At 47.5% G+C, this 14,207-nt stretch overlaps 1 protein-coding gene across 2 annotated transcripts in view; it reads left to right on the top strand.

The window, feature by feature from the left end:
* The window catches only part of AFF1 (ALF transcription elongation factor 1), a 69,094-nt gene extending 55,129 nt beyond the window's left edge, over positions 1–13,965 (top strand). For both annotated transcript variants that reach the window (XM_088531625.1, XM_088531626.1), the window contains exons 11-21: positions 904–1,818; positions 3,358–3,455; positions 6,327–6,573; positions 7,401–7,492; positions 8,437–8,500; positions 9,167–9,303; positions 9,766–9,837; positions 10,426–10,519; positions 10,601–10,644; positions 11,626–11,855; positions 13,484–13,965. In XM_088531625.1, coding sequence (XP_088387751.1) covers positions 904–1,818; positions 3,358–3,455; positions 6,327–6,573; positions 7,401–7,492; positions 8,437–8,500; positions 9,167–9,303; positions 9,766–9,837; positions 10,426–10,519; positions 10,601–10,644; positions 11,626–11,855; positions 13,484–13,605 — 2,115 coding nt within the window. In that variant the 3' untranslated portion in view covers positions 13,606–13,965. The remainder of the gene's footprint in view (positions 1–903; positions 1,819–3,357; positions 3,456–6,326; positions 6,574–7,400; positions 7,493–8,436; positions 8,501–9,166; positions 9,304–9,765; positions 9,838–10,425; positions 10,520–10,600; positions 10,645–11,625; positions 11,856–13,483) is intronic.
* Positions 13,966–14,207: the final 242 nt, after the last annotated feature.

Genomic DNA, 14,207 nt, shown 5'->3' with positions numbered 1-14,207 from the left:
TCCTAGGCTTTCTCTTCTCTGGGGCTCAGAGTTGTGGCTGGAGAGAACGGGCAAGGGTGGGAGGGCAACGATGCTCTGATGATTCCCCGATAGCGGGATGAGCGTTTGAGCGATGCTGACCAGTCTGCGAGTTTTGAGAACCGACCTGAGGCTAAAGCCCAGGATTGCAGCGTCTGAGGTCTGTTCCAGGGTTTGTTGGGTTTGCTGTTTCCCTAACTCGTTAGGCAGGGCTTCTAGCAACTGGTTTCAATCTCTGGCTGTGATTCCAGAGGCCTTCAAAAATTGATCATATCTTGATCCCTAGGCAAGCGAGTGTTGGGTTGCTTGGGCAGACAACTCTGGAGGAGCCAGACCTGGGGTGTTAGTTGTATCATTCCTTTTGGTATCTGCTTAAATCACCGGAGCCCGATGGCCTACCTGTTGGACTTGGAGAAGCTGTGACATTTGGGACAGCTGCGAGCTCAGTTTTGAGAGGAGTGCTCTGCGAGGATGATTTTCCAAAAGAATCACGAGGACAGCAGCTAGTTCCATTTTTGCTGTGGGTTTTATGCAATTTTTTTCCAACTGTGCGTTGATGTTTCTTTCTGGGGCAGAGCAAAGCAGGACCAAGCTCTCGTGTATACTGGTCTCTCACCAGGCTAACAAAGAGACAGGGCTAACAGAGAGACAGGGGTTGTGTGACGTGTTTGACAGATTTTGTGCAAAAATGAGGCATGTTTCAGACTTACGTGTTTATTTGTCCCCACTGTGTTATTCCCAGGGATACCCATTCTCAGGGTCTTTCACTTTTGAGGCGTTTTAACAATAAGGAAAACTTTCCTGGGTTCTGGTAACCTCTGGTAGGCTCAAAATAACTCCCAGAGATGTCAGTCTTACACCCTTCCTTTCTCTTTTTGCCTGTAGCCTGATCCCCCAACATCGAACAAGTGGCAGCTCGACAACTGGCTAACGAAGGTGAACCCGCCAGCAGTGCCAGCCGAGAGCCCCAGGGAGCTTGGCCACGCGGACGGACACGAGGAGAACAAGGAGCAGGGAAAGAGCATCAGCAGCAACTCCTCTCATGAGCGGCCCGGTCTGAAGGAGCCTCATCCCAGGAACTCCAGCCGAGCGGCCAGGGCTGCCCAGGATGCTCATCTCCCGAGCAAGCGAAGCTGCCACAAGTCGCCCGTGCGTAGCGAGGAGCCCTCGCAGAGGCACACGGTTGGGATCAAAAGGCCCAGCAAGGTCCCTGTGCGTGAGGGGCCTGAGGGAGGCCTGAAGGTGGAGGGTGAACCTGGTCCATATGAGGTCAAGGACCAGTTTTCCAGAGACAAGCCAAAAGTAAAAACGAAAGGGAGGCCCAGATCCAAGGATAAAAAGGAATGGAAACCAACGTCGCAGGAGCCCTCTGAGAACAGAAAGCACAAGAGCTCACATCAGGCCAGCTCCAAGGCCCTCCTGGACCCTAAGCCTGTGAGAGATGCCCTGGTTGGCAGTGCCCAAGAGCACCTCTGTGTCAACCCCCTCACCCAAAGCCAGGGCACGACGCCCACCAGGACTAGCAGCAGTAAGGCCGCTCTTGCGGTCAGGGAGGATTTCCACAAAGACAAGTTTCTCTCGCCTGTTAGGGAGAAGTTGTTATCGCCTGTGAGGGACTTCCCAATCCCGCACACCCTCGTGGTGAAAATTGAGCTCGCCCTCCTGTCGAGGATTCCTCAGCCTCCCGGGAAAGGCAGTCACCAGAAAAAAGCAGAGACTAAAGAGCTCCTGGGTGCAAGGAGGCAGGACTTGGAGAGGAAAAGCACAGACCTTCCTGACAAGTCCTTCAAAAAGAGGAAGGTGAGAGGGGAACGGCGAGAAGTGGGAGTTTTGCAAGGGCCGACGTGGGGTTTGGTGAATGTGGAGCTGCTGAAAAACTAACATTTAGCTGTAGAAGCTCAGTCCGAGTACCAGAGTCTCTTCCTGCAGGAAAACATTTATTTCAGTTAACGATGGCAATCGCTTAGTGCAAACTTTGTGAATATTAGATATGATGCTAGCAGCCTCGTGCCCTTTGGTTCTCATTCAGTGCAGCCTTTTGACTGAGCATGACTTCCTGGTGATAGAAACGATGGCTAAACCCTGCCTGCATCTCGGTGCTGGCATCAATATATAGAAAGCTGCTTTGGTTTCTGCAGGAGCTGCTGTGGAGCTAGCAGAGATGCTCATGCTTAAAGCTATGTCTGTGCCCAACGGAGGGCTTTCCAGAGGTCCTTTAAGAGTCCTATAATAGCAGCATTCCCTTGAATTATAAGACAACCCCTTCTTCATGGGGCACAGGAGCTTTTCCTGTGTGGTGTTTTTGGAAGCCAGCTCTCAAATAGCAAATCTAGTCCCAGGTGCCTGGTTCGCTCGTGCAGACCGTTCCTTGCAGGACTTGTGATGGATAGTTGGGATGCAGGTTCATCCCTGCGGGTATGTCAGGACCCATATGCCTTTCTGGTTCTCCTTCGAGGAGTAAGAAAGAGGCCTATGTTTAGTGGGAGGATAACCATGATTGTGGGGCTGCTTTTATTAAACCTTGAGAGGTAATTGAACAGCTCAGCTCCTTCTTACAGTTTTTGTCTTGTCGTAAATGATAGGGAAATTTTTCACTCAGGCAAGCTGATGGTTTGGCAATATGTGCTTTGCACTGTAAGATCTATGGAGCATGCTGAAATAGGGTTATTTATTGCCACTCTGCCTCGGTGGCTCTTAGCCTTCCAGAGGATAGCATATAGGCAGCAATTTTAACTGACTTGCTAAAATTTCACCCCATATCTGGTTCTTGTTAATAAAAAAAAAATGAAAAACAAGCCCACAAAGAAAAACCACCCGTTTGGGGAAACTGTGAGCGGTTTAACATTAGTGAATGCTGCTTTTTCCCTTCCTTTTGGCAAACAGTGTGAATCACAGAACACAATTGCTTGCCACCCCTGCCTTTGCCAGAAGGCATTTTAATACGTTTCAGCCTTCTGTATGATTCATGCTCACTGGGGAAAAGAAAAAAAGTCCAAGAAAAAAAACAACAACAAAAGCACCAAGAGCAGAAAAAGACATGTTTAGTCTCAGGAATGCAAGTGTGATTATTTTGGACACCTAGCAGGGAGAGATTTAGCAATTTTCTTTCATTCCAGTACAAAATAATTAATGTACCTGAGCAAAATTAGATAAAATTTTAGGATACTTGCAGGTGAACCTGAAATATATATCCAAAGTGCTATGGGTTTCTACTTTGTCGGTTTTGACATCTTTTGATTTTTTTTAACGTGAATCCATCACACTTAGTTGGTCTGTACTTTATATGAACTTGCACAGACTAAGTGTTCTTATTTTGCTTTTTTGTTTTGTTTTCGATAGAGAGAAATGGAGAAGGAGATTGATAGGAAGAAGATGAAATCGGACAAAGAAACCAAATCATTGCAGTCTTCAACTCACAAAGACTCCAGTAAATTGAAGTGAGTATCCAGCAATGGGATGCCAGAAAGATGCATAGAAGTGAGCCTTGGGATCAAAAGCATAAGAAACTGTATCTTCTTTTCTTGTTATGCTTGTGAGTTTGCTTTGTGTAAAGTGCTCCTGTGAATCTTAATCTGCTGCAAATTTATCTTTAGACATGTGGTTCCTGGGTGTGATGAGATGTAATTTATTTGCCACTTGTATTTGCTGCAGATGTGCAATTATGTGTGGTATCACCTACTCTCTTCTCCCCTTCCTATGCTAGGGGTTTCTGTTTTAATTGCTTGAGCTGAGGTTTTAGCATCTTGTCCTCCCCCCTACTTGTTTTACACTTCTATAAAACTCCTTAATGTGGTGGCATTTGTCCTTCCTTACGATAGTTGATACCAGAATGAAGACCTGATCATTTCAAACCCAAGCTTGTGCATCCTGCAGTTCAGGTTGCTGCGTGCTCTGGTCTGCACATTACACGTAGCTCAGGAAATCTTTTTGCATTGCAAGAAGTGTCGTTGCCAGCTCAGTGCCCGGTGCTTTGCCATGCTGGGATGTAGTAGTTGCTTCTCCATCTTTAAACTGCAGTTTTACTCTGCTGTCAGTTGTCCTACTTGCCTTAGATTATCTAGGAGGGGACAGCAGCTTTGCTAAGGGAGCGGTGTTTGCTTGTTTTGCACAAGAGTTTAGGGATTCAAGGGGGTGGCAGGAGAATCCTTGTACCGTGAACACGATGCACGTGGGGGACCGAGCTGTGTGCCCAGACTCCCGTTGCAAGCAGACGATCGGGCTGATCCTGAAGCTCCGACTCCTCTTCCTGTCACCAACAGAGCAATACTGTGCGTGGCAGAAGAAATTCTGGCAGCCTCTTCCCTTTCCTGTGTGGAGAAAAATATTGTGCTAAGTGCGGCTAGATGTCTGTAAACTTTGGTGTGGTGATGATGACTGTTTTGTTAATTGGAAAGAGCAGGCTGAGAAAAAATACGTGGGGGGTTAATGCTTCTACCGTCTGCTCCATCGGCTGCTTTTGCGTTTGCTGGTACCCGGCTTTGAACAGCACTTAACCTGCTGGCTGCAGGTAACCAGATGGTGTCTGTGCTGGGTGGACACATCTTCTCCTACCTGAGACCACAGGGCTGGGTGTGATGGATATTGCAGAGCTCCGTTTTGTCGCCTCTTGCAGCACAAAACTGCTGAGCGGACCCGGGCTGGGCTGCCTCAGAAGCCCACGGGCACAGGCAGCTCTCCCTCGCTCTAACCAAGCCCAGATGCTGCTGCACTAAGTGGCTCTCCACTGTGCCTGGTAACATGGGTAAGGGTGAGCTGTGCAAAGCCCAGTGCAGAAAATGGACTTAGGTACCCGAGTGCAGAAGGGGAGGGAGCATTTCCCTCTTCCACTGAAATCTACGTATGGCCTTTTTTCTTTTTTGTGACTGAAGGGACCCAGGTTCAGCGTTTGCATCTTGAATCTTGATTTTTTGGTCTGGAACTTGAGCTGGGCTTTATGGCCAGAAGTTTCTCGTTTACTCCCGCATGGCATATACAGCACTTGCGGTTGGTCTGCCAAAGCCTTCCCCAGAGCTGGCAGACCAAGAGCTGATGCTTCCACGGGCACCCTTCGAAACAGGCCGTGCTCCTCAGAGGGGCGTCCGCTGCGTCGGGCTGGGGCTTGTGGCGGCGCTTCCCCTTTATTTGCGGGCGGAATTCTAGGTGTTGACCTGCATCCATGGTGATGATGGAAGAGTCTTGATCCTGGAATTCAAGGGCCCCTCTTAAACACGGTCCGGTTTTCATCGTGGATAGAATAGGGTGCATTTGGGGGGAAGAGAGAGCTCTGGCTCTGGGTGGTTGCAGCAGGACTGGGGCTGCTGCTCCGGGCAGGATCTCTCAGCTGCAGGAGGTAGAGAGCCCAGGGAGCAGGTGCCCAGCGCCAAGGGACATCGTGTGAGGATCTGCGTCTGCTCCAGCATGTCTCACAGCAGGAACTCTTCTCCTGATGAAGGGTTAGCACCGTCTTTTCGTCTTTTTCCTTTCTTTGACTTTCTGGGAGTGGGGTGTTGTGCAGCTACATGCACAGGGTTAATAAATACACCCTGCTGCCTGGTTGGCACTGCCCCCTGGGCAGCAGGACTAAGCCAGCTGTGCAGCACTGTGCTCCAGCCTCTGCCCGTGATTGGATTCAACGCGTCCCTCTCCTGGTGTTGCAGTCTGTGAATTGGGATTCACTGCTCTAGATGTATTGTGTTTTCTCGGAAATTTCAAGAAGCCAAAAAGAAGTGTTGTAAATGACTACTGAAATAAGCTTTATAGTTGTTGGGTGCTCCGTATAGCTACTATAGTCCTAGATATATAGATCCGGTAGATAATCCTAACCTTAGATGATCAGAAATCTGGGATTGCCAAAGTGTTAGTAAACGTGGCGGGCCCTGCCATTGAGAAGCACAGCATTGTAAGTCTCTCTGCCTTGAATCCTCAGAACTTTTTTTGCCTGTTGGCTTATTTAGTTGACAACTCTCAAAGCAACAAAGGAAGCCTCAGATTAATTCTCTCAAAGCTGGGGTCCAGTTTCAGGATAAGCCTCTCTGAACAGAGAGAAGTGCCTTATACTATAGAGACAGAGGCAGTGCTGCAGTTAACTTGCCTCTAATATCTGATTTGTGCTGCTGGGAGATCTGTCCCAGATGTTCCGGTCCCTGTAATTCTCTCTTTTCCTCTTTCAGTAGAAAGGGATTGTGTTGGAGGGCTAGCTCTTCTGCAACATCCAAACAACCTAGTTGCAAGTTGTTCCTTTAAAGGCTTATTAGATTGGCACGTGACTAAACATCATATATGTGTACATCATATTCATCCCGTGTGATATATTTGCTTCCCATGCGCAGAGTATCAAAAACTTCAGTGGACATCCAGAAGAAAGATGTCCTGCTGCCCCCACCACTGCCACCCCCGGCTTCTGCACATCCTGCGCCGAAGCCAACCAAGATGGCCCAGAAGAGGCCCAGATGTGAGAGCAGCGAGCAGCCTGCCCCAGACCCCACTGCCAGGAACAAGAGCAGCCCCAAGGATCCTTTGTCCTCCAAGCACAGAAAAGTGGACAAAAAGTATCCAGAACAGCCTAAGAGCAACAAAGTAGGTAGCAGTTACTACTGGCAGGGTATTTCCTGACTGGATGCTGCTGAAGGTGTGACATGATGGTGTCTTTCCAAATAGTAAAGTAATAAAAATACATACTTAGCACTTAAATACTTTACTCACTTAAAAGTAAGTGAAGTATTAAAAATAAGTGTCCTTACTAAAAGGAGTGGATCAGTTAAAAATAAGAAGTAACAGCCCCTACTTGTGACCATAACCTCATACAGTTTATATGGCTTGCTTACTCAGTTACTGCTAATGAGCCTTGTAGCTGTTTTTTTTTACATTATTGGTTTATAAAATGCAGTTATATTGCTATTTGTTGGTTCCTCGATGTACGTGGCCTAGGACAGAGGTTTCTGAAGGGAGACCATGGCTGCTGCATTAGCTGGCTTCTTACTACTTTCCTTTTCCTGGAATTCTAGTCGCTAGCGCAGAATTGTCCATGGCTGTCTGCTTAAGCTGGAGATAGGTGTGAATGGAGGTTGCTAGTTCCTGTCTTGGCTAGTGGCCAGGAAAAAAAAACTGTTAACAGGCTTAGGGTTTCCTTGGCCATTGTGCAAGGAAACCTGCTACTTAATTTCTCCGCACTGGGGAGAAGTTTGAATTGTGTTAAGCCTTGCTAGCAAGTAGATAGGAAGCCAAGTTTCCACTTGCTGGATGTGGGGAGGGTTGAGGAAGTAGGAAGGAGGAGGAGTGTGGAGAATGGGCAATGCCTGAGACAAATGAGTGTTTTCCCCTAGAATTTAGGAAAGTGGAGCTTTAGGCCTGTTCTTGGTGCTCTGTGACTAGTTTCTCCCTTATACCATGATTTTTTTTTCCAGGAATCTGCAGGGGATGTCACAAATCCTTTCCCAGTGCCTTCTTTGCCAAATGGTACCTCCCAGACAAGGAGACCTCAAGTCAAGTTTGAAAAGTAAGTTCTCATTTTATGCTCCTTCTGGGTTCAGAAGACACAGAGGCCGGGCTGGCCCTGCAGCCCCTGCTTCTCAGAGGGGACTTGTCTAATTAGAACCAAAGAGGGAGACGTCTGGGCCTGCTCTCATGCCTGCGGCTTCCCCTGTTGTATCTCCTGGCTGGCTGATCTCGGTTCTCATGATGACGTCTGTCCCCCGTGGCGGGCTTGACCCTCCACACGGTGCCCACAGCGACATGGAGGTCTCCTGCTGCAGCAGTTCTTGGTTGAGGGAAGCTATTGGAGAAGTTAGGTACTTTTTAACTGAATGTTATCCCTCTGAGAGGCTGTCTGTGCTTGCCTGCAAGGAGGGATCTGATTTCTGTGATTCTTGCCCCTTGACAAACTCCTCTGTGACAAGGTGCTGGGCAAGTGACCGGCTTCTTGGGATAGAGAGAGGGCAGGACTCTTAGCTTACTTTCTCAGTACACAGGCAGTTTTGGGTGGAATAAGTTACACCAGCTTTATCAATTGCATACTGATTGAGAGAAGGATTTGTAGAAGCTTTTGCCTTGCTGGCAGTCTCTCTCATACACAGATGACTCGAATGTAAACTCTTTTGGTCCAATTGGTGTATGGTGTACTGCAAAGTGTACATATGTGTACATATATGATGCATTTCAATCCAAATCTGTTTGCAGTATTGTATTTGAGGAACGCTAGGAGATTTCCGTAACTGCCATCCCACCATGAGAGTAAAGAAATAAACTTGGCCTCATAGAAGCCAAACATAGTTTCTTTTAATGTCCAGATGTAAGTTTTCAATGTTTTTATAAAATGGGAGTTTTGAAAATCTGTTTATGTCAATACTGTGAATCACAGCATCCTCTAGATCTGAAGGTAAAATTGGTACTTACCCTGCCCTGCTTTTGTCTGTGTTTTTCTTCTCCCAGTCCCCAATTCAGACACCATCCGATAGAACATTACATCGAAGAAGCCAAGAGGCTGAAGCACAAAGCTGATGCTATGGTAAGTCTGGGCTCTGTGCTAAGTTAAGCAGTTCTTACATTGAGATCTACTCCCTATCTGTGTGTGTGAACAAGATGTGGTGGTAGCATTATTTCCCCCAATGGATTTCGTTCAAATCATATGTGTCTGTGTGTGTTGTAAAAATGGAAATAATTTCATAGAGTCACAGAACAGTTGAGGATGGAAGAGACCTCTAGATTCATAAATTCTTTTTATAATTTCTTTCTCACTCTAAGGGACAATTGCTGTGTTTTCCTCCCAATTCTTGGACAGATTTCAAACCTAATGAAAGCTAGTGAGAGAGAGATGGACGAAGGGGAGTTAGCAGTTTTTACTGCAGGATACATTTTTGAGGAGTTGATAAGTTGGTCTGCTCTACAAATGTCACTTGGTGAGGACAGAAAATACTGTAGCAGGATGGTCCTGTCTGTCATATTTCCTAAAGAGAAGCCTGTAGGCTGAGACGTTCAAGGGTGGCAATTGAAGCACAAGAGCTGTGGAGCAGTCATGGCTGCCTTGCCTGGGAGAAGAGATACCATTTGGAGGCCTGACTTGTATCTTTTTCTTTCTTCAAGTTCTGCCTCTCTCGGTAGAGAAAAAGATTTCAAGTTCCCTGAGATAAATGTCTTTTCACTTGGTCTAAAAATAAGCTTTTACTCCCAACAGACCGACAAGATTGGAAAGGCCTTTCAGTACTTGGATGCTGCACTTGCCTTCATTGAATACGGGATTGCCATAGAATCGGATGCAGCAGCCCCCAAATCAGCTTACAGCATCTTTGCTGACACCATGGATCTCATCAAGTAAGTGACTCCAGAAGCTGCGTGGCACGTTTGGAGGGGCAGGGCTGGTCATGTTTGGTTGTGACTGTGGCAGCTGGGGATTCCTACAATGGAGCAGAGTTCTGGTTGCTGCCCACGCACAGGACAGACAGACCATCCAAAGACACCACAACAGAGTCTTTTGAGGCATCTCAGTGTCGTTTATCACCAGAATGAGGTACCGCGTGCGGCTCAGGTGCCACAAGCCTTGTAGCTGACGTACACCAGTGAATGCTGGGCAAGACGTTCAAGGGCACAAATGAGCTTTGTCCTTATTACATTGAGAAAGTGAAGTATTTGGAGAATCCTCAGGAACTCAGTTCAAGACCTAAGATTCAGGTCGGGTGTCCTGAGTTTTGGGCTGCTGGCACACACTGTGTCGTAAACTAGTGGGACTTCAGAGCCCTGGTAGCTGACAAGGTTCTCATAATTTTGTTTCCTTAGGTTCATAATGACATTGAAACCCTTTATGGACTCTTCAGCATCTTCACATGAAAAAATCTTTGCCGTGTTATGGTGCGTAACTGCTTTTCTATGCCTTCATATTCTGTTTTTGGACTTGTTGGATTGTAAGACTTTCGGGGTGGAGTGAGTTAAATGGGAATCCAAATTTTGCAAGGAAACAAAATGATACAAAAAACACAGAGTAGACAGAAACATCTCTAAGCTGAGCTGTGCTATCACAAGGGACCGTACATGGAAGGCAAAGGCTCTAAAATTTCATCTGCTGGTAACTTGAGAATGCACCAGGGCTTCCAGCTAATGTGAAAGAATGCAATTTGGCCGCCCGTGTTTGAGCTGTGCAGCAGAAGCTGCAACTGAGCCTGAGCTCAGGCACTTCTGGACGAGGCCACACTAGGCCCGTGGCCCCTATAAGAGGCTGGGCACCTGTTTCTGCAAAATAGCAGACGTGACTCTTCTGCTGTTTTTTCCCTCATGTGTATTTTATTTTTCCCAGTCTTTTTATGGAGGAGGAGAACGCTTGGGCTTTCTTCACTTGGAAATGAAGCTGGGACGTTGCTTGCCCTTCCTGGGCGACCTCGTACCCCTCCAGCAGGCAGCAGGGGAGTACGAGCACTGACTCTCTGGTCTTTTCGTTCCCAGCATGCGCTGCCAGTCCGTTCTGCACATGGCCATGTTCCGTTACAAAAAGGACACTGCAGTAAAGTATTCCAGGATCCTCAATGACCACTTCAAGGTAGGGCATGTTAGACTGCCAGCTTTACAATGGGCTAGTGGTCGTCAAACCCGAATATAACAATTTGCTTCTTTGCTGCAGAGTTCTTCCAGAGTAACACAAGCACCTTCTCCATGTGTTGCAAGGTAAGATTTAAAAGCAGGTAGGTTGCAGTATGTACATAAAGCTGTAAGCAAAAGCAGTAGCCAGAGTAATTGAGTTACAAGTTGTACTCAAGTGCTTCAGCTCTCGCTTTGCTGTCATCTCCATTTGAGAGAGTCGTTTTTGTTACAAGAGGCAGAGGCTTCCTGCATATCATGCAGAGCTGTTCTCCAGCAACGAAGCAGGCTCAGAGGACATGGGAGCGTCTTGTCCATGTGCTGCTCTGAGAGCTGCCATGGTTTTCATCCTTGTTCTGTTTGTATCTCAGATTCATGGAGACTTAATGGAATTTTGTCCCCATGGGGCTTGTAAGTGTATCCCCATCTCCCTGGCCTCTGTCCTGCATGAAGATGCCTTTACAGTGTGGTAGCATAACTTGAAAATGACATTGCAGTATTTTCCCACTAGCCAGACATTTTTAAATGTCTTTTACTAAGCTAATTACTGAAAAATTTGTCATTTTTTGGTGTATCTGCAACAGTGTTGCTGCGTATGTGACAGCAAAAGTAAAAGGAACATTTGAGTAACTTAGAATTAGGCAAGTAATGAAAGGAAGCCAGCCTGTGCCCAGAGGATGGGTGAGCAGGGCACATGCAGCTTTCCCAGTTCCGTGAATAAATCTGCCTAAGCCGACCCGACTAATTGAGTATCTTTCAGCAAGTTCAGGGCAACTTAAGCATGCCCGAAAGGGAATTAGTTTGGCAAACTAGTTAGGCAATGTGGGTAAGACTTTCACAAGTAATTAGAGATTTTGTGGAATTTTCTGAGGCCTTGTCCCTCTCTCGGTCGCAAGAGAGGTCCTTAGAGTTGCAAATGGCTTGAAAAATTGTGGCCTTGCACCCCAGGGTGGGTGGTGTGTTGTATAGCTGAACACACATTTGTTTCCTGCACTCCACAGCGCTGACCCCGGGTAGCTCTGGGCACGCGTTCCTCCCACGGTGACACCAGGTGCTTCTCTCCTGCAGGAGCACCGGGACGCCTTCTCCTCTCTCTCCAATGCCCTCTCCTGCCAGCTCGGGGAGTTCGCAGCCAGGATCAAATGCCAGCAGCTGTGGGGGCAGCAGCATTGGCTCTTCAGTCAGCGTCCCCTGTAATATCCCAATCATCACTTCCTCCTATGTCAACATCACTTCCTATGTCCTCTATGCGTATGATATTTGGGAACACGCCGATGCCCTGGCCAGGAGGAATAAAGGTAAGGGTTTCCCCTTGGCTTCCCTGTCCTAGTGTGATGTGCTGGAATGTACGGCCTTGCTTAAATCCTAACATTCAGCTAAGCAAACACCTAAATATCACAGTCTTGAATATGCTGAAGTAACCAAGAGAGCTCTGGCATATCGGCGGGATATTTTATGGTGGCATTTCCAGTGAAACGGCTGTCTTGGCCTGCTCGGGCAACCCAGAGCTGAAGGACAAGAGTATCGAGTGACGGAAAGAACCCAGTTCACTTTGTGGTAACATTAGAAGGGGCTTTTTTTTTTAATGTTTGTTTTTTCCTTCTGGGGAGGGCTTGTGTTTCCTGAGTTGGTTCCCTTTCTTTACAAACACTTTATGGGCTGTGTTTCATTTGATTTGTCAGTGTTTTTGTTTTCACAGCTGTGCAGCTGGCTTCCCTCCTTGGGAGAGGGAGGAGGGGAGCAGCGCTTGGCTTGGAGTCCCTGCTGGGCACGTGACAAGCGTTTGCCAGTAGCATTTCCTAGAATTGCTGCTTTCTTTAGGGCTTTGTTGGTAAAAATGTTGTTCAGGCGTCACGTGGTGAATAAGCAAAAGCCCTCAGAACGGTGTAGTGCAGACTAGAGAGTGCTGTCCCACCTGAAGTTCTACTGTCACTTTGCAGAAAAGGTGAAGTTTTTTGAATGGATGAATTTCCATGACAAACTCAAAAAATCAGTGTGATGGGCCTGCCTAAGTTGCTGGAAGGCAACTTGGGCTGAAACTCAGCTTTTGCAAGCCACTTTTGAATAGAGTTTGGTGGCTTTCCTTGGAGCCAACTCGTGCTCGCAGCAGCCGGGAACGCACAGTATTTTGGATCGCATCCTCCAGAGGCCGGTTATGGACTGACAAATGGAAGGAGCAGCATATGTTGCTGATATGCCAGAAAGTGAATGAGTCACCAAGGAAAACCCGTGGGAGGGCAGCCCAAGAGCAGTCTTGCTTGGGGCCAGCCTGAACTCCAAGCCTGCTCTGTGTTGTTTTTAACATGGGTGAATGATTACTAGGGGAGTCCGTACTCCCAAAGGATGATATCTGTGCAGGAAATCAGTAAATATCCATATAGAGTTAGCAGTTGTTTTGACTGTTTGGGTTGGTGTAGGGGTTTCGGATCTGGAGCTTCAAGATAGTCAGTATAATGTACAGATATCAAAAGAGATGGGGAGGGAATACATAAAACTAGCAGGCCCCATCCTTGACGCTTGGACGCTTTTTGCTGCGCGTGAACAGAGAAGTGACAGCGGCTTTGGGCCATCGTGTTCCCTTACGCGGGGAAGTCCCAAGGTAGTGAAGCCCAGTGGGTTATAATGGTTTCTGAGTCACTTCGGAGTCCCCCGGATTTTTTGCACGCTTGCTGTGAAATGTTAATTTTTTTAACGCGAGGAGGTTGGATTTGCGCGTGTGCAAGGGTTTCATCTTGTACGTGCCGCCTCTTGCGGGTTTGTTACCCTGCTCGGCCTACTCAGATCAATGCTCTTTCCTACTAACACCTTTACTGAGACTCCCTTGCCGCGAGCGCGGCGCGCTCGTTTCTCTCTGTTGTGCTTGGGTCTTTCAGGCATTGTGGAAAAAAGCAACCCAATGTTTTCTTTCTGCCTCCCCTTTTTCTAGATTTTTTTGATGAACTCAGCACAGCGGTGTGCGCTCTGGCACTGAACAGCAGCCTGGCCGAACTGGTACACTACACTAGACAGGGTTTACAGTGGCTGAGACTGGAAACAAATACGCCTTAAGTGGTGCTCAAGGTGATGAAATGCCTTGAACTCTTTTGCACTTTGGAAGCCTCAGCGATGGTCCAGCTTGCTGAATCATTAGATACAAAGCACCTGAGAAGGAAAAGGAATGGAGACGGAAGGGATCTGGTTACACTGGAAAAAAAAAACTGCGTTTTTTAGGGTGGCGCTTTGCTGCCTCGAAAAACATGAGCTGGAGGAAGGCCTCAGAGTTGATGATGCCTTCCTTTAAAACGACGAAGTGCAATGAATTGTCTTGAGCGACTCAATGTATTGACGGTCTATAAACATTTCTATTACAAATAACCAGCAGGACAATAAGCACCCACAAAGAAGTGCCGACAAGAAGGAAATCTGCCTCCAGAAGTTGTTATGCAACAGCCTGCAGCAGTTGTGTGCCCAGAAGATGTTGGAGAGAATTGCTTTTGTGGACACTGATGCGACGCGTAGCGCCGGTTGTTGGTTCGCAGAGGGCAGAGCAGGGGGAGGACGAGCGGCCATCAGCAGCGATCAGCGTCATGTGAAAACAACCACGGCAGAGCTCTCCGCGTCGCCTGCCTTCCACCTTCACCCTCTCGCGATTGCCAGCCAGCTGCTCTCCG

The sequence above is a fragment of the Tinamus guttatus genome, unplaced genomic scaffold (genome assembly GCF_059628265.1).
Source record: "Tinamus guttatus ecotype Peru unplaced genomic scaffold, ASM5962826v1 Tinamus_guttatus_pri_ptg000423l, whole genome shotgun sequence".
NCBI lineage: Eukaryota > Metazoa > Chordata > Aves > Tinamiformes > Tinamidae > Tinamus > Tinamus guttatus.
The sequence above is the reverse complement of the archived record's forward strand: the minus strand, read 5'-3'. Positions and strand labels throughout refer to the sequence as shown.